Source organism: Felis catus, chromosome E3 (genome assembly GCF_018350175.1).
Source record: "Felis catus isolate Fca126 chromosome E3, F.catus_Fca126_mat1.0, whole genome shotgun sequence".
Taxonomy (NCBI): domain Eukaryota; kingdom Metazoa; phylum Chordata; class Mammalia; order Carnivora; family Felidae; genus Felis; species Felis catus.
In genome coordinates this window covers 17,262,927-17,288,316 of record NC_058383.1, presented here as the reverse complement: position 1 = coordinate 17,288,316, position 25,390 = coordinate 17,262,927, and the positions used below count along the sequence as shown (strand labels likewise).

General features: G+C 49.7%; 2 protein-coding genes across 4 annotated transcripts; one reads left to right on the top strand and one right to left on the bottom strand.

The window, feature by feature from the left end:
- Window positions 1-3,691: 3,691 nt before the first annotated feature.
- On the bottom strand, window positions 3,692-4,963 carry PYCARD (PYD and CARD domain containing). The gene is made up of 3 exons (XM_003998633.6): window positions 4,613-4,963; window positions 4,296-4,352; window positions 3,692-4,051 (listed from the first exon to the last, which is right to left on the bottom strand). The coding sequence occupies exons 1-3, from the start codon at window positions 4,884-4,886 to the stop codon at window positions 3,795-3,797; spliced, it is 588 nt and encodes a 195-aa protein (XP_003998682.1). The 5' UTR covers window positions 4,887-4,963; the 3' UTR covers window positions 3,692-3,794.
- A 23-nt stretch (window positions 4,964-4,986) lies between these two features.
- Window positions 4,987-24,018, top strand: TRIM72 (tripartite motif containing 72). 3 transcript variants are annotated; one of them, XM_045047739.1, is made up of 7 exons: window positions 4,987-5,121; window positions 16,079-16,475; window positions 19,720-19,815; window positions 19,903-20,133; window positions 20,808-20,830; window positions 21,607-21,725; window positions 22,684-24,018. In XM_045047739.1, the coding sequence occupies exons 2-7, from the start codon at window positions 16,086-16,088 to the stop codon at window positions 23,256-23,258; spliced, it is 1,434 nt and encodes a 477-aa protein (XP_044903674.1). In that variant the 5' UTR covers window positions 4,987-5,121; window positions 16,079-16,085; the 3' UTR covers window positions 23,259-24,018. The 3 variants fall into 3 exon arrangements, with proteins under 3 accessions (XP_044903674.1, XP_044903673.1, XP_044903672.1); XM_045047738.1 differs by lacking the exon at window positions 4,987-5,121 and adding an exon at window positions 15,329-15,513; XM_045047737.1 differs by lacking the exon at window positions 4,987-5,121 and adding an exon at window positions 15,347-15,654.
- The last annotated feature ends 1,372 nt before the right edge of the window (window positions 24,019-25,390 follow it).

Genomic DNA, 25,390 nt, shown 5'->3' with positions numbered 1-25,390 from the left:
TGTCAGTAATCCTGTGTTGTTTTCCTTTAAGCTTTTTTTTTTTTTTAATGTTTTTATTGTTTTTATTTTTGAAAGTACACGTGATAGGGATACCCAGAATCAAGCTGGCTCCAGGCTCTGAGCTGTCAGAACAGAGCCCGACATGGGGCTTGAACCCACGGACCATGAGATCATGACCTGAGCTAAAGTCAGACCCTTAACCGATTGAGCCACCCAGGTGCCCCTAAGATCTTTCTTTTACATAATCTACACCCAGTGTGGGGTTTGAACTTAAAAGTCCTGAGCTCGAGATTCACGTGTTCTGCCAACTGAGCCAGCTAGGCGTCTCTGGTCTTTTTTCAGTCTTGGGATGCTTGGAGATTAAAGCAAAAGTTGATTGTTTCCGGTGCTATTTATGTTAAGTCATTGGGTAGGTTAGGAACAAAAACATCCTTTTTTAATTTTTAAAAATGTTTTATTTTTGGGAGAGCATGATCGAGGGAGGGGCGGAGAGGGAGACCCAGAATCTGAAGCACAGAGCTGAAGTCGGATGCTTAACCGACTGAGCCACTCCAGGAACCAAAACACTCCAGTGGAGATACTTGCTAATGCTAATTTGTGCTAGCTGTGGGCCAGTTACTGTTCCATTCCTATATCCCTATTTGAGAGATGGGGATGCTGAGGCACAAACTGGCCTAAAGTCTCATAACTTGATATGAAGTGGAGCAGGGGTTTGAGTTTATGTCCTTTGGCTGTAGAACTTGTGTCTTTGACTACTATGTTGTACCGTGCTTAAAGACTTCAGGCAGGGGGTGCCTTGGGTGCCTCAGTTGGTTAGGCGGCAGATTATTGATCTCGGCCTAGGTCATGACCTCGTGGTTTACAAGTTCAAGCCCCAAACTGAGCTGTACCTGAGACCATGGAGTCTGCTTGGGATTCTGTCTCCCTCTCTGCCATTCCCCACCTCAAAAGTAAGTATTAAAAGCATTAAAAAACCAGACTTAAGGCAGGATTCAGTTCTCCCATGCTTCTCCCTGGCACCCCAAGGGGAAAAAAGCTCTGGAGAAATTTTGACTTCAGGAGCAGTTTCTTAGAACCATTTCTTTTGTCTCAGGCTTGCAGTTTTTTTTCTTTTTACTATTTGAGTAGAGAGCAAGTGTGGGGGGTGGGGGGAGGGAGAGAATCCCAAGCAGGCTCAAGTCCACACGCAACCCCACACAGGGCTCAAACTCAAACCATGAGATTATGACCTGAGCTGAAAAGCAAAAGTTGGTCACTTAACTGAACCACCTAGGCACCCCTGTGCTGGTTTTTGTAACTTGTTTTTAAGGATCTCTGTTGTGCAAGCAAATGCTGGCTATGCTCCCATCTGCTGAGACTCCTTAGGTTCATGTGGAGTTTTAGAACAAACCCTCTAGAGATAAACAAGCTACCATTTATTACTTTCTGTATGCAAGGCACTTGTTGGAAAGCTGTCTTTTTTATGGGGGGGGGGGTCAGTCTAATGGGAGGATCTTAAGTAAGAACAAACCAACATGGTTTGCTTTACCATAGTGACATGGAAGAGCTACTGGAACGCAGACAAAGGCATGCCTGTGGGCATGCTAGGACAGGTAGAAGTTTCAAGGTGTCATAGTTAAGGGACCAGCGTGTTCTAGGGATTGGGGTGAGCAAATAAATATTTTTGGGATCATGGGATATGTGAAAGGGAGATAGAGGTTGGATGGAGTCTTGAAGGGCCAGGCTGGAAGAGTTTAGGTGTCCTAATGTTAGAAGTGAAGCCGTCATCTCCATGATCAGTTTTAATCATTCCAGCCCTTGAAGGTAGACTAGAGGTAGAGAGCCTGTCGCAGGTGAGATGTTAGGCATAAGCCAGGTGGCAGCAGTGAGGTTGAGAAAGAAGGCGGTTGGATGGATGTAAGTTAGTCTTGGATTTTTTTTTTTTTTTTTTTTTCCTAACATAGTCTCCATGCCCAACATGGGGCTTGAACTCATTACCTTGAGATCAAAAGAGTCGCATGCTCCAATGACTGAGCCAGCCTTGCCCACCTGGATGTTAGTCTTGGAAGAGCTAGTAGCATCAAGCAAGACTAAATCTGGACTTTTATGGAACATGCTAGGATTTCTTGTTTTCTTTTTACGCTGATACCACCTCATGTCAAGATCCAGGGATGGTGAAAGGAAGACCACTTCAGTTTGAACATGGTGAGGTCCTTGCAGAACATAAGTGAACACATCTCAGGGTTGAGTATGGAAAGGGTTGAGTATGGAATGGGGACCATTAACATTTATTGTATGGGGTAGCTGGCTTAAGAATGATGAGCCCACAGGAAACTGAGTGTTAGGGGTGATTGCTGCTTTGGGAAAGCTCTGCTCTTCTGGAGTCCCAAGTAGCATTAGTCCCATGTGACTGGGTGGCCCTGACAGAGGCCACATCTTAGCTTGGTAGCTTCTTATAGCCAACTACGTACTTGCTTTCTCCTGTTGCTCTGGTGATCCAGTAGATCAGGATAGGGTCATGTTAATACAGACTGTTCAGGATATTGTGCACACACCTCTGAGGGAGTTCTTGTGTCCTCTAGGTGAGGGTATTCAGAGTGAAGTCTGCACAGCTTTTCCTTGTGAACTTGTGTATCATTGTGAGTGGCACAGAAGCAGCCACATTGTACACGCATACCTGGATCCTGTGTCTGATGATCTAACCCCTAAGAATGGGATACTGGGCTGGTGTGCCAGCCTGTTGTGCTTAACCTCCCCCATCCTGTCTCAAAGCCAGAATTTGGGTGCAATGTGTACTTAGGGTGTAGTTCTAGGATCTTGGTTCCCTGACAGCCTTTGAAGAAGGCTGCTTAAGTGCGGTTTCCTAGAGAAAAATATATGTTCCTCTGTAGGCAAAAATTCAATGAAAAGAAGAAATGGCTACTAGAACTCAACTTCCAAAGTCTTGCTTTTGTGGTTGGCATGTTTTCTGGGCAAAGTGTAATCTTTAACCCCTTCCTCCAAGGTGGGGAGGGAACAGAGGGGGCAATTAAGCCTGCTGAAGGCCGTGCCAGTCCCAGAAGGAACCCTAGAATTATGCTTGATTTCTTGTGCTCTTCTGTTTTTTTTTTTTTTTTTTTTTTTTTTTAATGTATGTTTTTGAGAGAGAGTGCCTGAGTGTGCGCAGGGGAGGGGCAGACAGGAGACAATCCTAAGCAGGCTTCATGCAGTCAGTGCAGAGTAACGTGGGGCTCAAAACTCATGAACTGTAAGATCGTTACCTGAGCCAAAATCAAGAGTTAGATGCTTAACTGAGTCACCCAGGTGCCCCATTCTATTCTGTTTAGAGGATACTCTGTCTCTGCCCTTGAAAAGTGCTCTAATTTTACAGTATTTTTTTCCCAAAGGAAAACATGAAAGAAGCTATTGTAGGCTAGTCTGCTGATAAATGTCTCTGACAAGGCCAAACCGTTTCAGTTTCAGACCCTTTGTACACACCTCTCTTAACTTTTAGACCTTGGCCGCAGGGCTAACTATGACCTCAAGGACAGACTCTGAAGAGCACTGGAGGAGCTACCAAATGGTAAATGAGGGGTATTTCATGGTGACTGAGGCAGGAAGGATGAAGTGTTTGGGGAGCCGGCTGCCCTAGGAACAGGCCTTCACTTGGCCTCTGTGGAAGTAGCTTAGCTCTGTAGGTACCTTCAGGCTGGGAGTAGGAAAAACACACAAGTACGAGCTGGATTTTCCTCTATTATGCATAAGAAAAATCATATGGGGTAAGTTGGCTGGAACTGCCAGGGGTTGTACATGGGGCCACTGCTGGCGAAGATACCTCAGCTTTGCTCCAGGTCAAGCACCAGGTAGGGCTGGGTGTCCCTCAGGGCCTGAAGGAGCAGATCTTTGCAGGTCACGTTCCAGGCTGGAGTGAAGCTGAAGAGCTTCCTCATCTTCAGTGCATTGGTGGGCTCTGCTCGCACTGCCTGGTACAGCTCCTCTGTCAGGACCTTTCCGTACAGGGCATCCAGCACCCCGTCCACATCTGTGACCCGTGTGATAAGGGCCGTCCGGTGCTGGTCCACAAAGTGCATTGCTGGGGGCAGGATGGAGGAAAGCAGATGAGCCAGTTCCCAGGGCAGATACTGGGGCCTGTTTTGTTGATCTCTCCCTCCCCTGAGCCCCCTCCCACCAGAGGTGGCCAAAGGGGCATGTAGGTGCGTGGGAAGGGTAGGGCCCAACCTTCTTCAGTGTTCCTGGCTGTGGGATACAGCTGCAGGCCTGCAGGGGTGGGGTGTGTGGTGGGGTGTGGCTGGAAAGGTTGGGTGTGGAGGCCTCACCTGGCTTGGCTGCCTTCAGGTGAGAATCCTGGATCCCAGCAGGTGCGGCTGCCTGGTCTGTAAGGAAATTAGTCAAGTGGTCCCCTTTGCCTCCTACCTTATCTCCAGTCTCTGGCAGGGGCCCCTTGGTCAAGAAGCCAAGATCAGGGCCAAGCACAGGAGGTCAGGAGGAGGAGTTTTTGCAATTTTAGTCCGTAGGAGGAACAGAAAGCGAAAGAACCCAAAGGGGCAAACGTTCGAGTGGGGGTGGTGTAGTGTGGGCATGTAGGAGGCCCAGCGATTGGGGCCCCTCCAGAGCGTGGAGGGAGAGTGCTCACCTTTGCGCGTGATCTGTTGCAGCCGCTCTGATAGCTCTTTCATGCCAATGTCGCGCAGCACGAGCGCCGTGAGCTCTGCGCCGTACTCTTCCAGATAGGAAGAGACCAGCTTGTCTGTGAGGTCCATGGCGTCCATGGACAGCAGGGGCCCCCGCGGGATGCGCCCATAGCCTTCGCGCAGGGGCACTGAAAGCAGCTTCAGCTTGAACTTCTTGAACTCCTCTGCAGTCAGGTTCTCCAGTGCGTCCAGGATGGCGTCGCGAGTGCACCCCATGGCTCCCGGGTCCCCTGCTGCAGTCGCTCTCCTGGATTGTCTGCGGACCAGGAAGTCTGCTCCGGGGCGGGACCTGGAACTCCCCGCCTTCTCCCAATAACCGCCTTTGCCCCAGCCCGGTACCCTGGGGCACAGAGTGCCGGACTACCCCATTGGTTCCTACACACCAAGGCCTGCAGACTGTAGCCTGGCCATTGGGGGGCGTCAGGATCGCGTCCTCCAGCTGACGCGCAAGGTGAGACCCCGGAGACTGGCAAAGAGAGGGGCTCATGGGGTAGCGCCTGCATCTCCAGGTTTGCAGTAGCTAGCACCGACCAGGAACCTGGGTTTTTGAAGCACCAAGTCTTACAATCTTGGAATTCTAGAACGCTAAAATCTCCACGTTTCCCTGAATCTTAACATCCTCTCTTACGTGTCATAGAATCTTTAGAATCGTAGAACCCTAACATCCAGAACCATGTAGCTTACCAAATCCCACATGCTGGGGAGAAATGAGATGTAAAAAAAAAGGGGTAGAGAATAGCTGTGTGTGCTTTTTCTGTATGTGCCTCAGTTTTCTTATCTGTAAAATGGGATAACACGCATCCACTTGGTAAGTATTCCAGCATAACATGGGCTACCTGATGGCCTCTCAAACCTTGCCAAATGCTGGGGCAGCCTGGATTTGGTCTCAGGAGCTGAATTTCTAGGGAAGTGATGATGAGACACTTGTGATGAATAGTTGAGAAAATTCATGAGGGAAAGTCATAGGTGGAGAGCCACTCTGGGCCCAGGGGGCTTGATCTAGAAGAGCAAATGAAAGGTGGCATGGATAGGCATCGGAGCCCAAGCTATGCCCCAAATCTTTAAGTTGCCTTTACTGTGTCTGGGAAGGCCCTGCTGGTCTGGTGCCCGCAGACCTCACTAGCCTTGTCTTGTGTCACACCCTGCTCTCCCTCCATCTCTGAGTTTCAACCATATTGGCCTCTCAGTTCTTTAAATGTGCCAGACTCCTTTGCTTCTACAAGCCTTTCATGTGTTGTTCCCTGTCTCTGGAAGTCTCTTCCTTCACTCTTTGCCTTATAAATTCTTGAGACTTTAGGGCTCCAGTTAAATGTCACTTCCTCTGGAAGGCCAGGTTTGGAATCCCTCCCAGACTAGTTCATAACACCTGCTCTCATAGCAATTGTGACTAAATTGTAATTATGTGGATTTGTTTAGCATCAATCTTCTTTGCCAGTCTGTAAATCATGCTTGTGCAGACACTTATATCCACAGCATCTAAGACAGCGCTTGGCCTATGATGGTTGTTCGATAAATCTTTGTGGAATCAGTAATGAATGAAGGGGCCTTGTGGCTAAAAGGAGGATACTGGTAACTGGAGGGTGTGCTTTGCATCTAAATGTTCAAAGGGAGGCAGCTGCTAGGAGCTAAAAGACCATGGACTTGAAGCTGTACAGTTCCTAGTTTGAATCCTGGCTCTCCTTCTTAGGTGGATGTTGGAATCCTTCATTTTTCCATTTCAATTCGGTTGTAACAATCACCTTTCCTTTTACTGATGTGACCCTGACATGTACATTTATTCATTTATTGGACATCCATCTCCCCATCAGAATGTGAGCTCAGTGAGGTCAGAGACCTTGTCTGTCTTGTTCATTGCCGAATCCCCAGCATCAAGAGTACCTAGTAGATGCTCAGTGATGACTCGCTGAATGAAGGGATAAATGAGGCCATTGTTACCTGCAACCTGTTACCTGTTCAAGACTTTCCAGCACAGTAGCAGGGTCCACTCTCCATCCTCCTGCATGTTGCACTCACATGGTCTGGGTGTATTATGTGCCATTATCCTCACCATGGCTGGCACTTGTGGCCCAATAGCCAGTGTTCCTTGGCTGATGGCTGTTTATTTATTGTATTGTATTTTTAAAATGTTTATTTTTGAGAGAGAGAGAGAGAGGGAGATAGAGTGTTAATGGGGGAGGGACAGAGGGGGAGGGAGACACAGAATCTGAAGCAGGCTCCAGGCTTCGAGTGGTCAGCACAGAGCCCGACATGAAGCTAGAACCCATAAGCCACAAGATCATGACCTGAACCGAAGTCAGATGCTTAAATGACTGAACCACTCAGTTGCCCCTATTTTTTATTTTTTAAAGTTTATTTTATTTATTTTGAGAGAGAGAGAGGGAGAGAGAGGGAGAGAGAGGAAGTGAGCAGGGGACGGGCAGAGAGAGAGGGAGAGAGACAATCCCAAGCAGGTTCCTCAATGCAGCATGGGGCTCCATCTCACGAGTAGTGAGGTCATGACCTGAGTCAAAATCAAGAGTCGGATGCTTAACTGACTGAGCCACCTGACTTATGGCTGTTTATTATTGTTCTTCTTCACTGGTCTTTATCTTTTCAGAATATCCAACTCATTTTTAAAAAATGTTTATTTTGAGAGTACGTGCATGGGAGAGAGTGGGGGAGGGGCAGATAGAGGGAGAGAGAGAATCCCAAACAGGCACCATGCTCAATGAGGAGCCCTATTTGGGGCTTGATCTCAGGACTGTGAGATCATGACCTGAGTTGAAATCAAGAGTCAGAGTTGGAGGCTTGACCGACTGAGTTACCTAGGCGCCCCTCCAACTCATTTTGTACACTGTGGCCCAAAGGCTACATCTTCCCAGCCTACACACTGATCTTGCCCCTCTTGCTCAGAACTCTGTGACTCCCTAGTGTCCTCAGAATCAAGTCCAAGCTCCTCAGCTTGGCCTTCAAGGCCCTTGCTAACCGCCTCAGCTGCACCTTCTATCTTTTTGGCCTCTGGACTTCTCTCCACATGCAGCACCTGTTCTCTGCTTGGCCTCTTTTCCCATCTGGTCTGCTTGATGAGTTCCTGCTTGTCCCAACATTCATCAGTAGTCACTTTTTCAAAGAAATAACAAAATTTTGAGAACCGCTTTAGGTTGTGATCATACGTTATTTCTAATCCTGACAACAATCCCCTTGGGACAGGGGCTAGTAGCTCCATTTTACAGGTGAGAAGACTGAGGCTCAGAGAGGTTGAAGGACTTGCCCAAAGTCATATAGCTGAGGGGATCATATAGCTTGTCTGTCTAGCTTCTGAATTTGTCCTCTGTCTACTCTTCCCTGTTGATTTTTCTGTCGTCTCTGCACAAAACTATTCCTTTATGTATCTGCAGGATGCCTTTATGATACCTTTATCATACAGTGTGTCTGTTCACTCTGTTTTCCCACCAGAGTGAGAGCTCCTTGAGGACCCTCTGTGGTCACCAGCACCTACCACAGGGCTTGGCATAGTTCTAACCATTATAAGCTTTTATAGAATGACAAAAGAATTCTGGAATCTAGAATCATAGAAACCTGCTCTTTTCACATTTGTTAGAATCTTTAATGCTTTGGATTTTTGAACAATGGAATTTTAAAAACGATTGCCTGATTCAACCCCTACATAGAGCAGGGATCCTCTTGACCACATGGCCATTTGACTTTATCTCTCTCTTTTTTTTTAAAGAAAGCAGTTACTTTTTTTTTTTTTTTTACATTTATTTATTTTTGAGACAGAGCATGAACAGTGGAGGAGCAGAGAGAGAGGGGGACACAGAATGTGAAACAGGCTCCAGGCTCTGAGCTGTCAGCACAGAGCCCGACGCTGGGCTCAAACTCATGGACCGTGAGATCATGACCTGAACCGAAGTTGGATGCTTAACCAACCAAGCCACCCAGGCGCCCCTGACTGTATCTCTTAAACCCCTGTTTGGATGGGATGGCCTTGGCTTTAAGTAAACTTAATGTAACATATTCCTTTTTTTTTTTTTTTTTTTAGTGTTTATTTTATTTTTGAGAGAGAGAGAGAGTGAGCAGGTGAGCCCAGGGATGGGGAGGGGCAGATAGAGAGGGACACAGAGGATCCGAAGCAGGCTCTGCACTGACAGCAGAGAGCCCCATGCAGGGCTCGGACTCATGAACCTTGAGATCATGACCTGAGCTGAAGTCAGACCTTAACTGACTGAGCCACCCACGTGCCCCCTCCATGTAACATATTTCAATGGAAACTGTGGGGCTGCAGGAAATTGCTTCTGGGGGAGTATGAGTTGTGACTAGGAGTAGAGGGTGGGCTTCTCACAAGTGGCTTTTTTGGAGGTGATCAGATTGAGGATGTGTGTCATGGTGGTGTGACATTTTGTTCTTCCCTTGTTCCTACATGTGACTACCCAGGACCCTTTTGAGCCCAGCTTGTTCCTGGTGTCCAACCCCAGTCATGTTTTTGCTTACACACACATTCTGCCTGGGACACAGAAGATCCAGGCTGTGATTTTCACCCAACGTCTCCTCAGAGCAAGTGTTAGCCTTTTGGTGTGATGTCATAGGGAAGGAGAGGAGTGGCTGGAAAAACAGCTATTCCTCTCCTAGAACTGGAAGTCTCCCTCCTTCCAGTGGTTTCAGGCTGGAGCTCAGTGAGAATAAGGACACTTTTTGGCAGGTGGATGTGAACTCAGAAAGGAACAAAGTTTTTGGAGAATCTATTTTACTCTAAGATGTATTAAGCATCTACTAGATGCACAACCACATGGTAAGTGCTGGTGGGAGGCAGTAATAATTGTAATAACAACTTCCATTCTTTGGAATTTACTATGTTCTAGGCACTGTGCTAAGCACTTAACATACATGATCTCATTTAAACCTCCAAACAGCCCTGTGAGCTGTGTGTATTTACCTGCTTTGCAGAGGAAAAAACTGAATTTTTCAGAGTAGTCACTTTTTCCAAGAAATAATAAAATTTAAGAAATTAATTTTTTAATTTAGAAATTTTAATTAAATTAATTAAAATTTAAGAATTAAATAATAAAATTACTCTGGAAGCTGACAGTGGTAGTAAACAAGGAAACACAGATTGAACCATCTGGCCCATAGGCCCAAATTCCAACCACCTAAAAGTCCTAAAAGTCTCACTCCCCTCAAAAATTGATAAATGGCTTGGAGAGATTATGTATATGGAAATTTATTCCTCCTTTGGACTGTCCACAAATATGGAGGGCAGATATTATAATAATGATATTAACTTCCTCCTTTTTGCAGAAAGCTCTAGAACTAGTACATTCAGAAGATTGTGGAATAGTGGGAAAAGCAGGAAATGAGTGGTGTCAGACCCACTCAGATTCAATTCCCAGATCCTCTCTTAGCTGTGTGACTTAGGGAGGTCACAGCCCGTCTCTGAGGTCTGCGATCTGTAACATTAATGCATTCACCTCATCAGCCCATAGGGAATCAGGACCCTGAGAAGGGCAATGAGTTGGCCAGGGTCTCCCACGGAGATAAAGGCAGAGCCTACTTGTCAGGGTGATTTCCATCTGGGGAGGTGAGGAATAGGTGAGGATTTCTCTGGGAAGCCATGATAATCTCTTCTCCCTCAATACCTCCTTTTCTGGGGGAAGTGCTCAAAGAGAGCTCTGAGCTTTGATCTCTGGCAGGAAAGAACCTCCAGGTCTTACCTCAGGCCCACCCTTGCCCCCTGGACTAGAGCCAGAGCTATTGGTACTGGTAAGGTGCCTCCTGGGTGTGCTGCCCCCCCACCCCCAACAAAAGTGACCTTTGATTGCTGGAACCAGATTGCTTCTTCTGCAGCCAGAAGGACCATAGACTGCTAGAACATTATTAATCTTGTGCCTCATTGCTTCCTTGTAAAATAGGAACAATGCTGGGGTGTTACAAGGTTATAAATGAAGTTATGAGGTTATAAATGGGTTAAGAATGGTAAAGTACTTGGAACAGGCCTGGCACATGGTAGGTGATTTTGTCATTTTTTTTTTTAATTTATTTTTTAAAATTTACATCCAAGTTAGTTAGCATATAGTGCAACAATGATTTCAGGAGTGGATTCCTTACTGCCCCTTACCCATTTAGCCCACCCCCTTTCCCACAACCTCCCCAGTAACCCTTTTTTTAAGAGTCTCTTATGTTTTGTCCCCTCCCTGTTTTTATATTATTTTTGCTTCCCTTCCCTTATATTCATCTGTTTTGTATCTTAAAGTCCTCACATGAGTGAAGTCATGATATTTGTCTTTCTCTGACTAATTTCGCTTAGCACAATAGCCTCCAGTTCCATCCATATAGTTGCAAATGGCGTGATTTTGTCATTGTTAAGGTTTCTGAGCCTCACTTCCCCCAGTCTCTGGAGTAGGGATGATGTTATTGGCCTTACAGGGTTGTAGGGAAGATTCATTGGAATACTTAGTAATAATAATTGTAATATCAATAGCCAATGTTTACTGAACATTTCCTATGGGCCTGACATCGTTCTGAGCGCTTTATATGAATTAGCTTGTTGAATCTTCATAACAATCTAAGAGTCTTAATAAAAATCCTTACATGATTCCCATTTTATAAATGAGAAAATCAGATTAAATGACTTGCCCAAAGTCACATGAGGAAAGAGCAGAGTCAAGATTTGATGGTGGCAGTCACTGCCTCGTAAGCCCCTGGGTGCCAGCATACTGTCCCTGGCGTTTTAATATAATATCTGGTTTAATCCTCATAACAACCCTACAGGGATGGTATTATTATCCTATGTATCCTTATATTGTGGCTGAAGGTGTTGGAGCCCAGAGAGGCAGGCGATCTTCCTGGGGACACCCAGTATGAGTCTGTGATATCAGCATTCAGGACCTGCTTCTGCCCTGGCCCTGATTGGGGGATTTCTGCCTTCTTTCTGCATTTATCCAGTACAAGGAGGTCTTACCTCTGATGGCATTTATGACTTCAGCCATTGGGAAGCTCCCCTTAGGGCAAGCTGAAATCTGTCCCCTCTGAGCTCTGGGCCCCAGGGACCTCACAGAGCTTCTTAGGGTTAGCCATACAAGTCCTTACTTCTTCCTCCTCTAGATATTGTTTGTTCCTGGCCCCTTCTTATCCTCCAAACTGCTGTAGACAATCAATGTCTACATTGTCAAATCTGGCCCATTTATGAAGAGGGATTGAGTTGACTGTCCTCCTTGTCCTGGGCATCAACTCCTATTGACCAAAACCTTTAGCCTCAGCCTGGCAGTGATGAAAACTCCAGGTGAGATCTATATTCAGTATGTTGACTTTTTATTTTTATTTTTGAGAAAGAGACAGAGTGTGAATGGGGGAGGGGCAGAGAGAGAGGGAGACCCAGAATCTGAAGCAGGCTCCAGGCTCTGAGCTGTCAACACAGAGCCAGATGCAGGGCTTGAACTCACGAGCTGAGTGATCATGACCTGAGCCGGAGTTGAATACCTAACCGACTGAGCCATGCAGGGGCCTCTTGACTTTTGAGTGGAAGTAAAGTGGTTTGTGGTTTTAGAGACCAGCTCCAGATATGCTCTTGTTCCCCCCCCCTCTCCCCGCCCCCCCCCCCCCCCCGCCCCCCGCCCCGACACACACCTCCTGTTTGGGGAAATCAAACTTCCCTGGGTTTCTCAGCATTCTCATAAAAAGCCCTGGTAGCTTCTTAAGACTTTTCAATACCTTGAGGGTAAAATCTGTAGTCATCTGTGTAGTCAATTGCTATGATCCAAAAGATAATAAAACTTATCTCTTTCTGAGAGGCCTAAATGATTATAGCCTGTGTAATGTTCCTAGGTTAAGCCTCTGAGGTGCCAGGAAGCCTGGGGTATCTTCCTAAGTGGGCCAGCATGTAACATGCAAGCACTTCAAGTATTCAAGAAAAAATGAGCCTCAGAGCTTGGAGACAAGTTCAAAGACTTGTCATATTTAAGGTTTACTTATGCTTTTGAGACTGCAATTCATTGTTTATCTGGACACTGCTTTGGGATTTAAGAAATTATTAAAAGGAATGGGAGTTTCAGTTCATAAATAAAACTTTTGTAGGGTGACAAATACAAGAATGCTCTGCTTAAATAACAGAGTTCTTTTTTCTCCCTAAATTCTGCATTTTCCTAGGATTTTGATCAAGCACATAAGCACAAGTCTATAGTTAATCAACAAGGCTTAATAAGACAATCTTTAATATTCATCTATTATAAGATCATTGAGATTATAGAGCTGTGCTATCCCATTTGATAGCCACTATAAACATGTGGCTCTTGAGCACCTGATTTGAGGCTATTCTGAAATGAGATTTGCCCTACATGTAATATACACACTTGATTTCAAAGACTTAGTATGAAAAAGAGAATGTAAAATATTTTGTTAATAATTAATTTTTTTAATGTTTATTTATTTTTTGAGAGAGTGTGAGCGGGGAAGGTGCAGAGAGAGAGGGGGGCACAGAATCTGAAGCAGTCTCCAGGCTCTGAGCTGTCAGCACAGAGCCCGACATGGGGCTCGAACCCATGAGCTGTGAGATCATGACCTGAGCTGAAGTCGGATGCTTAACCTACTGAGCCACCCAGGTACTCTTCATTAATATATTTTTAAAAAATTTATTTATTTTTGAGAAAGAGAGAGAGAGAGAGAGAGAATGTGTGACAGAGTAGGGGAGGGGCAGAGAGAGAATTCCAAGCAGGCTCCAAGCTGTTAGCACAGAGACATGGGGCTTGAACTCATGAGCCATGAGATCATGACCTGAGCTGAAATCAAGGGTCGGACGCTTAACTGATTGAGCCATCCAGGCACTCCAATAAATTTTTTTAAAAGTTAGCTCTATGCCCAATATAGGGCTTAAACTCACTACCCTGAAATCAAGAGTTGCATGGTCTATGTCAGTAGGATGCCCCACATTAATAATTTTCAAATTGGTTACATGTCAAATGATAGTATCTTGGATACATTAGGTTAAATAAAATATATTCTTGAAATTAAAAATAAGTAAATAAAAGGGCGCCTGGGTGGCGCAGTCGGTTAAGCATCCGACTTCAGCCAGGTCACGATCTCGCGGTCCGTGAGTTCGAGCCCCGCGTCAGGCTCTGGGCTGATGGCTCAGAGCCTGGAGCCTGTTTCCGATTCTGTGTCTCCCTCTCTCTCTGCCCCTCCCCCGTTCATGCTCTGTCTCTCTCTGTCCCAAAAATAAATAAATGTTGAAAAAAAAATTAAAAAAAAATAAGTAAATAAAAACAATCAAACAAAAGATGAGCTGAGATGGGCAGGGATCTACCTGGCTTCTGGGGAGATTTATTTACTTGGCAAAGAGTTGCAATAAAAAGATCTTCAAGGAGGGGAGGGGAACAGTTGATTTCTACTCCTTGAAAGGAATTCTTCCTTGTTGCTCACATATAAGGTGTCTGGCTACCCTCATGGGAAAATTGACCTGGCTCTCATCCCATCATCCTATGGCACAGGACATTTACTGTTTACTGGGAAATATTTAATAACTCTGTCTCTTATTAAAGAACACCTCATGTGCACATTTGGGATAAAATTAATAAAAATGAACATTAAAAACCCAAGAGGCAAAAAGAGAGTCCAAAGGGGAGAGTAAGACTGAAACATAAGCAGAAACTCAGATTAAGACAGAATGCCATTGAGGGAGAAATGAACAAATACAGGGAAAAGCTGAGAGAAAGTGACTGCGAGGCCAAAAGAAAAGGACCCAGTCAGCTTGTGTGTTTATTCATTCATTGAGTATTTATTGTGTACGTGCAGTGTGTACACACTTTATTCTAGGTTGGAGACAAGCAGTGTAAAAAATTTATATTCCAGTAGGAGGAATCAGACTTTCAAGAGCCAATAAGTAAAATGTTGCTTGTCAGATGGTAATAAATTTTATGGGGGAAAATAGAACAGGCAAGGGAAATGTGAGATTTAAAATCAAGGAGTTAGGAAAAGCCTCACTGAAAAGGTGACACCGGGTAATGATCTGAGGCAGAACAGGAAGGAAACCAGCTGTACAGGGGTTTGAAAGAGTGTTCCAGGCAGAGGGGACAGCAAGCCCAAAGGCCAAGGCTGGAGTGAGCAGGTGGGGAGGGGTGAGAGAAGAGTAACATAGGGCCTTGAAGGGCACAGTGAGGACTTTGGTTTTCATTCTGAATGATACGTAAACTGAGAATCGAAGGCTAAGCATGTAAAGGCCTGAAGCTCTCAGGGCAGAATCAACTTCTCGGCTGCAGGCCCTGGATTCAGTTCATTAATTTATTCAACTGTCCCTCTAACATTCATTTCCCAAGCACTTAGGGAAGCCAGCTTTGCCCCAGGGATTCTGCTGGGCACTGGAAAGACCAGCAGGGAAAAGCCTTTCTCCTCAAGTCTGGAGGAAGAAAAGCTTTCAGGGTGGGCTGAAGTCCTGTCCTTCTGCAGTGTGATCTTGGAGAGCCATAAACTTGGGGAGTAAGTGGGTGACAAACTGGGGAGGGACCACAGGCAGGGAAGGGGGAGGCTAGAGAGTGTGGAGGTGGGGGTGGAGGAGAAAGGAGAGACTCCTCCCAAACATGTTCCTGTTTTTTTTTTTTTTTTCCTGTGGTATGACAGGCCCTGCCTCCCTGCTGGTTGTGGTTTCTGGCTCCAGGCTGAGCCGGGGAAGGGACAGTGGGATGGGCCAGGACAGGTGGCCTTGACATGTGATGCTTGTCCCCTGACCACTCAGTCCTCACTTTTAGAACGGTTTCCAGAAGTGATGGGAAGGGGTGGGCAGGGCAGCTAAATATAGTCCTGGGGCCAGGGCTCAGTCTGGGAGGGTCTGTCCATTATTCACTGTGTGCCTTCCCGGTGGTGTCCACTGTTAGCTGCCCCTGTGAGTTCCCGTCCTTGCTCTGAGTTTGCGGCTTGCCCCTTGCTTGTCTTCAGACACAGCTTTGACTCCCTGTAAGGTTAGGCCTGACCTTGACGGGGCCTCCTGGGAGTCTCTTTTTGCCCAAGATCTCCATCCAGACCTGTGAGTCCTATGGGTCCTCGGGAGGCCTGGAGATGTGGGGGAGGGGAGGGCTGGGGATCCTGGAGAGGTGAGTGAAAGAATGGTAGGGCCTGGGGGCTCTGGGGAATTTGGGGCTGGGGCTGAGGCCTGGGGTTAAGACAGGGAAGGACAGTGGGTAAGACTGCAACCGGAACTCGGGTTTAGGACCTGGGATTGAGACAAGGTCCCTCTTAGAAGCAATTTTGGGGGCTGAAGCAGAGAAATGCAGCTGAGGCTGCTTTGGGGATTGAAACTGAGTCCCTCTTCCCCCTTGCCCAGAACTAGACTCCTTTTGTGTATGAGATGTGGGGTCTTTATAGGCTGGGGATCCCCCCTGTCTGGGTCTGGGGCCGGGCCTATCTCGCGGCTCCGCGGAGCCTCCCTGACTGACCCCTCCTCTCCTCAGGTCCGTCATGTCGGCCGCGCCTGGTCTCCTGCACCAGGAGCTGTCCTGCCCGCTGTGCCTGCAGCTGTTTGACGCGCCTGTGACGGCCGAGTGTGGCCACAGCTTCTGCCGAGCCTGCCTGAGCCGCGTGGCGGGGGAGCCGGCGGCGGACGGCACTGTGCCCTGCCCGTGCTGCCAGGCACTCACGCGGCCACAGGCGCTCAACACCAACCTGCAGCTGGCGCGCCTGGTGGAGGGGCTGGCGCAGGTGCCGCAGGGCCACTGCGAGGAGCACCTAGACCCGCTCAGCATCTACTGCGAGCAGGACCGCGCGCTCGTGTGCGGCGTGTGCGCCTCGCTCGGTTCGCACCGCGGCCACCGCCTGCTCCCCGCCGCCGAAGCCCATGCGCGCCTCAAGGTGCGGGGCTCGGGAGGCCTCAGGCGGCAGTGGGGGGCGGTGGCGGGGACCGGGGTGGGACGAGGTTGTTGGCTGGAGCGGAGTTTGGCCGATCTGGAGGTCACTGCGTTGACCTGGATTCTGAGCTTCAGGGCCCAGGGCGCCTGGAGTTTCGGGGGACGCGGGCGGGGCGAGGCCGCTCGGGAATGCGGGCTGAGGAGCTGAAGGCGGAGCCTGCCGGGGCCGAGCCAGGAGCCTGGAGGAGGCGCTCAGGGGCTGCGGCCCAAACGTAGATTTTCCGGGTTTAGCTACTGGAGCGCGCCCAGAGACGCGGGGGCCACCGCCTCCAAGCCGAGTTGGGTGGAGGCCCGGGAGGAAATGACTAGATGGGCGGGGCTTGGGGCCAGGTCAGGCGACTGGGGGCCTCCGGCTGAGGCGGCTAGGCTACTTCGCCTACGTTCTCCTCGGAGCTGCAAAACTTGTGCGGGCCTAAGGGTCACAATATCTGGCGGGGAGGGCAACGCAGATCTGTGCGCAGGCCCCCTTTGGCACCGAGACCCCAAACCAGGTTGTTTTTCTAGATGGAGCTGGAAGTCTTGAACGCTTCCAGAGCCCACACACAATTGTGGGCACCCCAAGGTTTGCAATTGCCACGGGTGCCCAGAAAAGACACCCAGACATTAGCAAACAGAGACGCAGGCTCACGCTGGTTGGTCCATGTCAGACGTGTGCCACATCTGAGGGCATGTAGCTGAGGGAGAGTGTGTGTCTACACAGGCCCCTCAAGGTGTCATGAAGCATTTGTTGGGCTGTGGAAGAATAAAGGACAGCTGTGGGGAGCTGGAAGAGGCGGGTTCTGGAGGCAGGCAGCGGTCCTTGCTCCCCCGCAGTGAAGCTGCCATTGTCTTCTCCTGAATGAGGAGTTGGGTGGGATTCTGCGGATTATCTTTGCCCACAAACATCAGCATTGCACTGCAGCGATTCTGCTTGGTCCCCAGGCGACGACGACTTCCTCTTCCTCCTCCTCCTCGCCTTCTTCTTCTTCTTCTTCTTCTTCTTCTTCTTCTTCTTCTTCCTCCTTCTCCTCCCCCTCCTCCTCCCCCTCCTCCCCCTCCTCCCCCTCCTCCCCCTCCTCCTCCTCCTCCTCTTCCTCCTCCTCCTCCTTCTATGTTTATTTTTCAGACAGAGAGAGAGAGAGAAGCAGGGGGTGGGCGTGGGGGTGGGGGTGAGCACAGTATCCAAAGCTGGCGGGCTCTGTGCTGACAGTAGAGTGCCTCGTGCAGGGCTCAACCCATAAACCTGAGATCATGACCTGAGCAGAAGTCTAACGCTTAACTGACTGAGCCACTCATGCACCCCAGGCCCCCAGACTTCTAAAAAGGGTAGACCACCTCCTCAGGCTGATATTTGAGGCTTCCAGACTCCTCCAGGGAACCAGCCTCACCATTCCTCCAGCTCCTGCCTTGCCCAGTTCTGTTCAGTGCTGACTGGTGGTCCCCTAGATCAGTGCAGGAACTTCCTCTTCCTAGGAGCCTTCCTAATCCAGGCTCACCTTTGCTGTTAACCCCAGAACTCCCAATCTGGTCGAGAGAGAGAGAGGGAGAGAGAGATCTGCAAAGAGAGAATAGAGAGAGGGAGAGAGAGAGAGATCTGCAAAGAGAGAATAGAGTCTGTGAAATGGAACAGAGCACCAGGTGACCCAGGAGCCTCGAAGGGGCAGGTGGGGCAGGATACATTCCTGCCAGGGTATGCCCTGGCTGCGTGGAGGGGCTGGCAGGAATTCTGAAGAAGGGACGCCAGGAAGAAGTCTGAAGGAGGAGGGAGACAGGAAGGCTGGGGCATGGCTGAATGCCTGGGTCCCTGGCGACGAAGAGGGACTGGGTCCACAGACCATGTGTCCTCAGGACTCAAGAGTGGTCGAATGGGATCTGCCGGGACTCACGCCATCCTGTGAAACCTTGCGGTCTCTTCTTGCTTACCGATGTCGCGCAGCAGGACTGCCTTGAGCTCATAGTCCTCGCGGCAGAGGGTGTCCAGCTTGTAGGTGAGATCACAGCACGTCGAGGCCCAGCGGCCCAGCAACCCGGGTGGGATGTTCTGAAAGCCTTCCGGGAGCGGCTCCTCCCCTCGCTTCAGTTTGAACTTCTTGAGCACATCGGGAGTCAGGGGTTCTGGTCGCACTTCTGCCTCATGGCTTAGCCTTGCCGCCTCTGAAGCTCTGATGGCTCCATGCTGAGAGCCACCAGGCCCTCTCTGTCCTGTGCATGTGAGGCCGTTGCCCAGGAGGGCGTCCCAGGAAGGAGACGGACCTGGTGCCTGGCCAGGTGACCATGGTCTCCATGGTCCAATCCTGGGGCTACCGCCAGCCGTGGACTCACGCGCAGATAGAGCCTAGAAAGTCTCTCAGTTTCCCTTAGGGGGAGTGGGGAGAAGGCCGCCAATTTGTCATAACCACAGGTGAGGTGAGGGTGACTGCTCACATTTTGCAAAAGAGGAAACTGAGGCTGGAAGCCATGGAAGCAGGACTGGAGCCGTCAAATTCTCCTTGTGGAGAAGAGTGACTTTGGCTGGAGCTATTAGGAGTTTTCCCTACACTTGCGTTTCAGCACTCACCAACTGACAGACCTACAGATGTGTTTAATTGGCTAATACAGCAGACTTTTTTTTTTTTTTTTGTAACATTTATCCCCCAAGGTAGGGCTGGACCTCACGACCCTGGAGATCCAAGAGTCTCATGATCTACTGACTGAGACAGCCAGGTGCCCCAACGCAGCAGACATTTTTATTAAATTGCCACAGCCCTCAGGTGTGCAGGAAGGCCGATTGGGGTGTTTTGCTAATGTTCTGCTTTTAAGGATAGGGTAAAGCCCAGGGAGAGGGGGAGGCCGTATTTCTTCTTCATACAACCTACACTCACCCTGTGAAGCCTGCTGTGTGCCACCACTGTACCCCTGTTTGGTGGAGGACCCCACATTTGTGTTTGCACTCTCACAAAGACCTGTGCTAGGGGTGCTGACTGCTGAGGGGGTGGGATCAGGGAAGGCAAGGCCATGGGGAACTTCCTTAAATACACAATGGGAGGGTAAGCATTCTAGACATTGGCAAGATCTGCACATGAGTTTGGGGAATGGTAAGATGTCAGCCTGGCTGGAGGAAGAGCTGGCATTGAGGCTGAGCCAGAGACGGCAGGTTTAGGGTGGGAGGTGAGGGTTTGGTTGGGGGGGGCGACAGCAGCATCACTTCTTTATGCCTCATCCCCCCCCAGACGCAGCTGCCACAGCAGAAGATGCAGTTGCAGGAGGCATGTATGCGCAAGGAGAAGAGTGTGGCTGTGCTGGAACATCAGCTGTTGGAGGTGGAGGTGAGGGGCTCAGCATGGCAGACCCTGGGGACTGGGCATCCAGGCTGGGGGTCCCAGCCAAGGGCTTTTGTCTGTCTGCTCCCACAGGAGACGGTGCGTCAGTTCCGGGGGGCTGTCGGGGAGCAGCTGGGCAAGATGCGGGTGTTCCTGGCTGCACTGGAGGGCTCCTTGGACCGTGAGGCAGAGCGCGTGCGGGGCGAGGCAGGGGTTGCCTTGCGGCGGGAGCTGGGGAGCCTGAACTCCTACCTGGAGCAGTTACGGCAGATGGAGAAGGTGCTGGAGGAGGTGGCGGACAAGCCACAGACTGAGTTCCTCATGGTGAGCACTGGATGACCTTCCCTTTCTGCAACTCAACCAGAGTTCAGGACCCAGAGAGGGACAGGGACAGAGTCAGGGTCATGCATCAAGGAGGGGTGGGCCCCAGGACTGCTGTTATGGTTGTTTAGGCTAGACGCTGCACAGACACTGAATCTTAGTGGGCACCATTCCTGTCATAGACATTGGAGGTTTGTGTATTTATTTGGATAATCTTCTACCAGGTGGAATCGGTTTCTTCTTTTTTAAATTTTTTAATGTTTATTTATTTTTGAGAGAGACAGAGAGAGAGAGAGAGAGAGAGAGAAAGAGAGGAGGCACAGAAAGAGAGGGAGACACAGAATCTGAAGCAGGCTCCAGGCTCTGAGCTGTCAGCACAGAGCCCGACGCGGGGCTTGAACTCACAGACTGCGAGATCATGACCTGAGCCGAAGTTGGTCGCCTAACCAACTGAGCCACTCAGGCGCCTGGGAATTGGTTTCTTGAAGAAGGCGGGGTACATTTTTTAAATTCACACAGAGGTAAAGGGCTAGGGTTGGCTTCGAATTCTGGGTTTCTTTGGGCTTTTCTGAGTCTTCCTGACACCACACTCAGCATTCCTGCTGGTCCACCCATTCTCATAAGTCTCCAGTGTCTCCCCTGCCTGCTTCATCCGTTCTCTTTTTCTCTCTTTCTAGAAATACTGCCTGGTGACCAGCAGGTGAGACCAACTTGGCTCTTCCCCTTTTCCCAAATTGCCCTAGTCTTGGGGACACTGGCCGGCCAACCCTCTAACCACAGGAAGCTCACACACCCCCATTCTGTCCACCTTGATCTCCCTGCATTTGCGTTGAGCACAGAAAGGAACCTGACCTGGTCCTTCTCCTCAGGCACCTCCCAGACTGGCGCTGGGGACAGATGTGGGCAGGGACACAGCTTAGTGCTGTGTGGCAGGAAAGGGGTGGCCGGGGAAGGCTTCCCAGTAGAGTGCACATTTGGTGGGCCACTGGAGGAATGACAAGGAGAGGTGAAGAGCTGGGGGAAGAGGTGCTACAGGCAGAGGGAACAGCAGGTGCCAAGACTGGTAAGAGGGAGAGAAGACAAAGTTGGTGTGGTAGATGGGAGCAGACTGAAGGGCTGAGGAGTGTGGACCTTATCCCAACAAAAGGTTCTTATTAAAAAAAAATTACGGTATAATATGCATGATATAAAATTTTCCATTTTAACTATTTTTTCTTTTTAGTGTACATTTTAATTTCAGCGGCATTAAGTATGTTGCCACCACCTCTCTCCAGAACATTTTTGTCTTTCCAAACTGAAACTCTGACAGAGTGTTAGGGCAGGGTATGATGCAGGAGAGATCCTGGGACTCCACACCATGGTCCCTGTCCTCCTCTCTTTGGGATAACATCTCTTGTCCCCCTCACCCCCACCCCATGCCTCCTCCAGGAAGTCCCCCCACAGACACCTCCCCCCACCTTTCCCTCCCCGCTCCAGGCTACAGAAGATCCTGGCGGAATCACCACCGCCTGCCCGGCTGGACATCCAGCTTCCTGTCATCTCAGATGACTTCAAATTCCAGGTGTGGAGGAAGATGTTCCGGGCTCTGATGCCAGGTACTGGGAGGTGCTATCTCCGGGTTTCTGTTTGTAACTGTGTGGTTGAGGGGAGGCTCCAGCTACACACAGAGAAGCCTCAGTCCCAACTTGGGGAAGTCATCAAAGAAGGTACCCATTGCCCCGTTACTTCTGGGGTTTCCCCTGAACCCTCGTACCATGTGCTCAGAGAAGGAACTTTGAGGGCATGGGGTTTACGGGTGGGTGACTGACATGGGGAGGACTCTGCCTACTAAAAAGCTGCTGCTGCTGGCAAGGAGGGGAGGCTAGGGCTGGGGGTTGAGCCTTGGTGATCCCTGGTCAGTTCCTGCCCCTTCTGGACAGTGGAGATGATAATCCCTGCTAGTTGGAGGCTGAGGATCTGCATTGCTGGCACCCTGGGGGACTGGCCAGGGCCAGACACTGACTCTGGTGGCCTGTGGCTGGGGAGGCCCAAGGGCTCTCTGCTTCCTTTCCGTGAGAGCCAGATTGCTGTGAGGTGCCATAGATTGTAGAACTCCAGGACTCATATACATGGCTGGCTCAGCCCTAACTGCCTTGAGGGGAAGTGGGAATGGAGGTGGGTTCTGTTTTATCCAAGGCAAGACTAAGGCCCAGAGACTGGCTCAAGACTGACTGAAGTCACACAGCTGGGTGAGGTGGGGACTGACCTAGGACCAGGCTTTCTGACTCTCTCCTGCTTTGTGACCTGGGCCTCAGATACTGACTTAAATGCCTTGCATCCACATACTGACTTAAATGCCTTCCTACTGTGGAGGAAGTCAGTTATGGCTTTGTTTTTCAGCTGAGCAGACTGAAGCTCAGAGAGGTACAGTCTTTGGCCCAGGCCAGAAGCAGAGAGGAAGGGGCTCACTAACCAAAGATATTGGGGGGATTAGAGCAGACAGGCCCCTAAATTGGTTGGGAGAAGCTCACAGGAGGCAAACATGTAAGGGTCTGACCACTCTTCCCCTGGCAGCTATGAAGGAACTGACCTTTGACCCGAGCACGGCCCACCCAAGCTTGGTGGTGTCTCCCTCCGGCCGCCGCGTGGAGTGCTTGGACCAGAAGGCGCCCCCGGCTGGCGAGGACCCGTGCCAGTTCGACAAGGCCGTGGCGGTGGTGGCACACCAGCTGCTGTCTGATGGCGAGCACTACTGGGAGGTGGAAGTGGGCGATAAGCCACGCTGGGCACTAGGCGTGATCTTGGCCCAGGCCAGCCGCCGAGGCCGGCTGCACGCTGTGCCCTCGCAGGGCCTCTGGCTGCTGGGGCTACGCGAAGGCAAGATCCTGGAGGCGCATGTTGAAGCCAAGGAACCGCGCGCGCTGCGCACCCCGGAGAGGCGGCCGTTGCGCATTGGGATCTACCTGAGCTTTGGCGATGGCATCCTCTCCTTTTATGATGCCAGCAACGCTGATGCCCTCGAGCAGCTCTTTGCTTTCCACGAGCGCCTGCCCGGGCCTGTGTACCCCTTCTTTGACGTGTGCTGGCACGACAAGGGCAAAAATGCTCAGCCGCTGCTGCTTGTGGGGCCTGATGGTGAGGAGGCCTGAGCTGCCTGCCAGATTGGGGAGGGGTGCAGGGTCCTGCAGGCCTGGAAGGAGATGGGTGGGCAGGGGACAGGTTGCGAGGGCTGAAGGCAGGGCCAAGGGGGTTGGGGACTGGGAACTCGGGACTCCAAAATTTCTGAGAAGTTAAGGGTTTCAGGGGCTGGGTGGCTGTGGGGAAGGAAGATCTAAAGTCAGGTCAGTGAGGAAATTTCAGTTTGGGAACCAGGAAGCCCAAGGATTCCAGGAAGAAACTGAAGTTCAGGGGAGGAGTGAAAAGGGCAGGAATATGGGGGAAGGGGGACTGAAGAACTCTGTAGAGCAAGGAGCCCCTCACATTCACCTCATATTCCCCTCCTTCTTGGTGGCCTTGGGGCAGGGGTTCCAGATTCACCATACAGAAAGATCTTTCACTTAGTGGTTCTCCAACTTGGCCAGACATCAAAACCACATTTTCAAAGCATGTAACTGACTTGTTAAAGCAGAGTGTTGAGTTTCTGGTTCACTAGGTCTGGGGGCAGACCAAAATTTAGTTTTTGTAACGAGTTCCTAGGGTGATGCTCTTGCTGCAGGTTACAAGTGGGGTCACCTGGAGAACTGCTGACTTAAGACACTGGTCTGTTCAATCAGCTTCCGTTATACGGAGTCAGTTATCGATAACTATTAGCTCTTAGGCATAGGAAAACCACAATATATTCCTCTGGAGATCAACAGCCATTTGAAAACTGCCAGAGCCCATGCGAGTGAATAAACTGATCCCCAACTATTTCTCTCTGCCTCTGGAATATATTTACTGAGTGTCTTGGACATTGAAGAAATAACCCCAAGTTGCCAACCAAGAGGAAAAGCCTTATGTTAACTCCAGCCTGGTTGCTTGTGGAGCAATAGAAACCCTGCTGCTTGTGGAGAATAGAAAGCTATTCCCCTATCCCTCCACCCATTGGCCCCTCACTGCTTACTTCCTGGTTCACACATTCTTTGGTTTTAGCTCAAAGGCCCATTTCTTGGACTCTGGAGTAACCACTGATGCCCAGAGAGTTCCTCTTACTTGGAGAGGCCTTGGGGGATTCAGGCAGGTGGGATTAGAGGCTACTGCCCCTCCTGTCATGAGAGAAGTTGATGGTGTGGGGCCATTTGCTCTCCCAGGTCAGGGATGCTGCTGCTGATGTGTGAAAGGGCCTGGGGAGTCCTGGAAACTGGTGCCAATATCGGAATTTTCTTGGGGGTTAGAGAGAAAAGAAAGTGGGTAGGATAAGGGAGGCCTCAAGGTCTGGCTGTGTCTCCCAGAGGAATGGGTCTGGGGAGAAAGGATTAATTTGAGAAGTTGTTTCATGATAGAAAGTAAAATAAAAGGGTTAGTTGGTTGTGAAATCCAGTGGCATTAATAGAGATGATTATATTCAGACTCTTTCCCCATTAAATCTGTGTGAAAGACAAATGACCTATCGCCAGGCCTAGTAACCTCCTTATTGTCCACCTGGCTTTCATTCTTGACCCATTTAATATTTCTTTAATTTTTTTAAAGTTTATTTATTTTTGAGACAGAGAGAGACAGAGCATGAGCGGGGGAGAGTCAGAGAGAGACACACACAGAATCCGAAGCAGGCTCCAGGCTCTGAGCTGTCAGCACAGAGCCTGACACGGGGCTCGAACTCACAGACCATGAGATCATGACCTGAGCCGAAGTCGGACGCCCAACCGACTGAGTCACCCAGGCGCCCCGACCCATTTAATCTTTCTAAAAACACACATGTTGTCCTATGATCCAGTTGCTCAAAACTTTCAAAAACTCCTTGCTGCCTGCAAGAAAAAGCCCTAGATATTTGGCCCTGCATCTGAGATACCCTGCTATTCTCCAGCCTCATCTTGTGCCACTTTCCTGCATACATCTTCACTCTGGCCCTACTGAACTCCTGGGGTCCCTGCAGCACCAAAGCACACAACTATCTGTTAGGAATGCCTTTTGCCTCTCACTCACCCTACAGGAATTTCCCCCAAACCACCTTCTCCTATCCTCTCTTGACCTCAGCACGTCTTTGCAAGGTGCATTCCATTGCACTCCCTGTCATGAGCTGGTGATGTCCAAGAGCCCAAAGCCACTTTCTGAGGAATTGGGTACTTTGAGAAACAGATGTCAA

Coding starts and splice junctions, on each gene's coding strand:
- PYCARD (XM_003998633.6), bottom strand. CDS start 4,886: ATGGGGTGCACTCGCGACGCCATCCTGGACGCACTGGAGAACCTGACT. Junction 4,353..4,612: donor GCAACAGATCACGCGCAAAG/GTGAGCACTCTC, acceptor ATTTCCTTACAG/ACCAGGCAGCCGCACCTGCT. Junction 4,052..4,295: donor CCTGAAGGCAGCCAAGCCAG/GTGAGGCCTCCA, acceptor TCCTGCCCCCAG/CAATGCACTTTGTGGACCAG.
- TRIM72 (XM_045047739.1), top strand. CDS start 16,086: ATGTCGGCCGCGCCTGGTCTCCTGCACCAGGAGCTGTCCTGCCCGCTG. Junction 16,476..19,719: donor AAGCCCATGCGCGCCTCAAG/GTGCGGGGCTCG, acceptor ATCCCCCCCCAG/ACGCAGCTGCCACAGCAGAA. Junction 21,726..22,683: donor GTTCCGGGCTCTGATGCCAG/GTACTGGGAGGT, acceptor TTCCCCTGGCAG/CTATGAAGGAACTGACCTTT.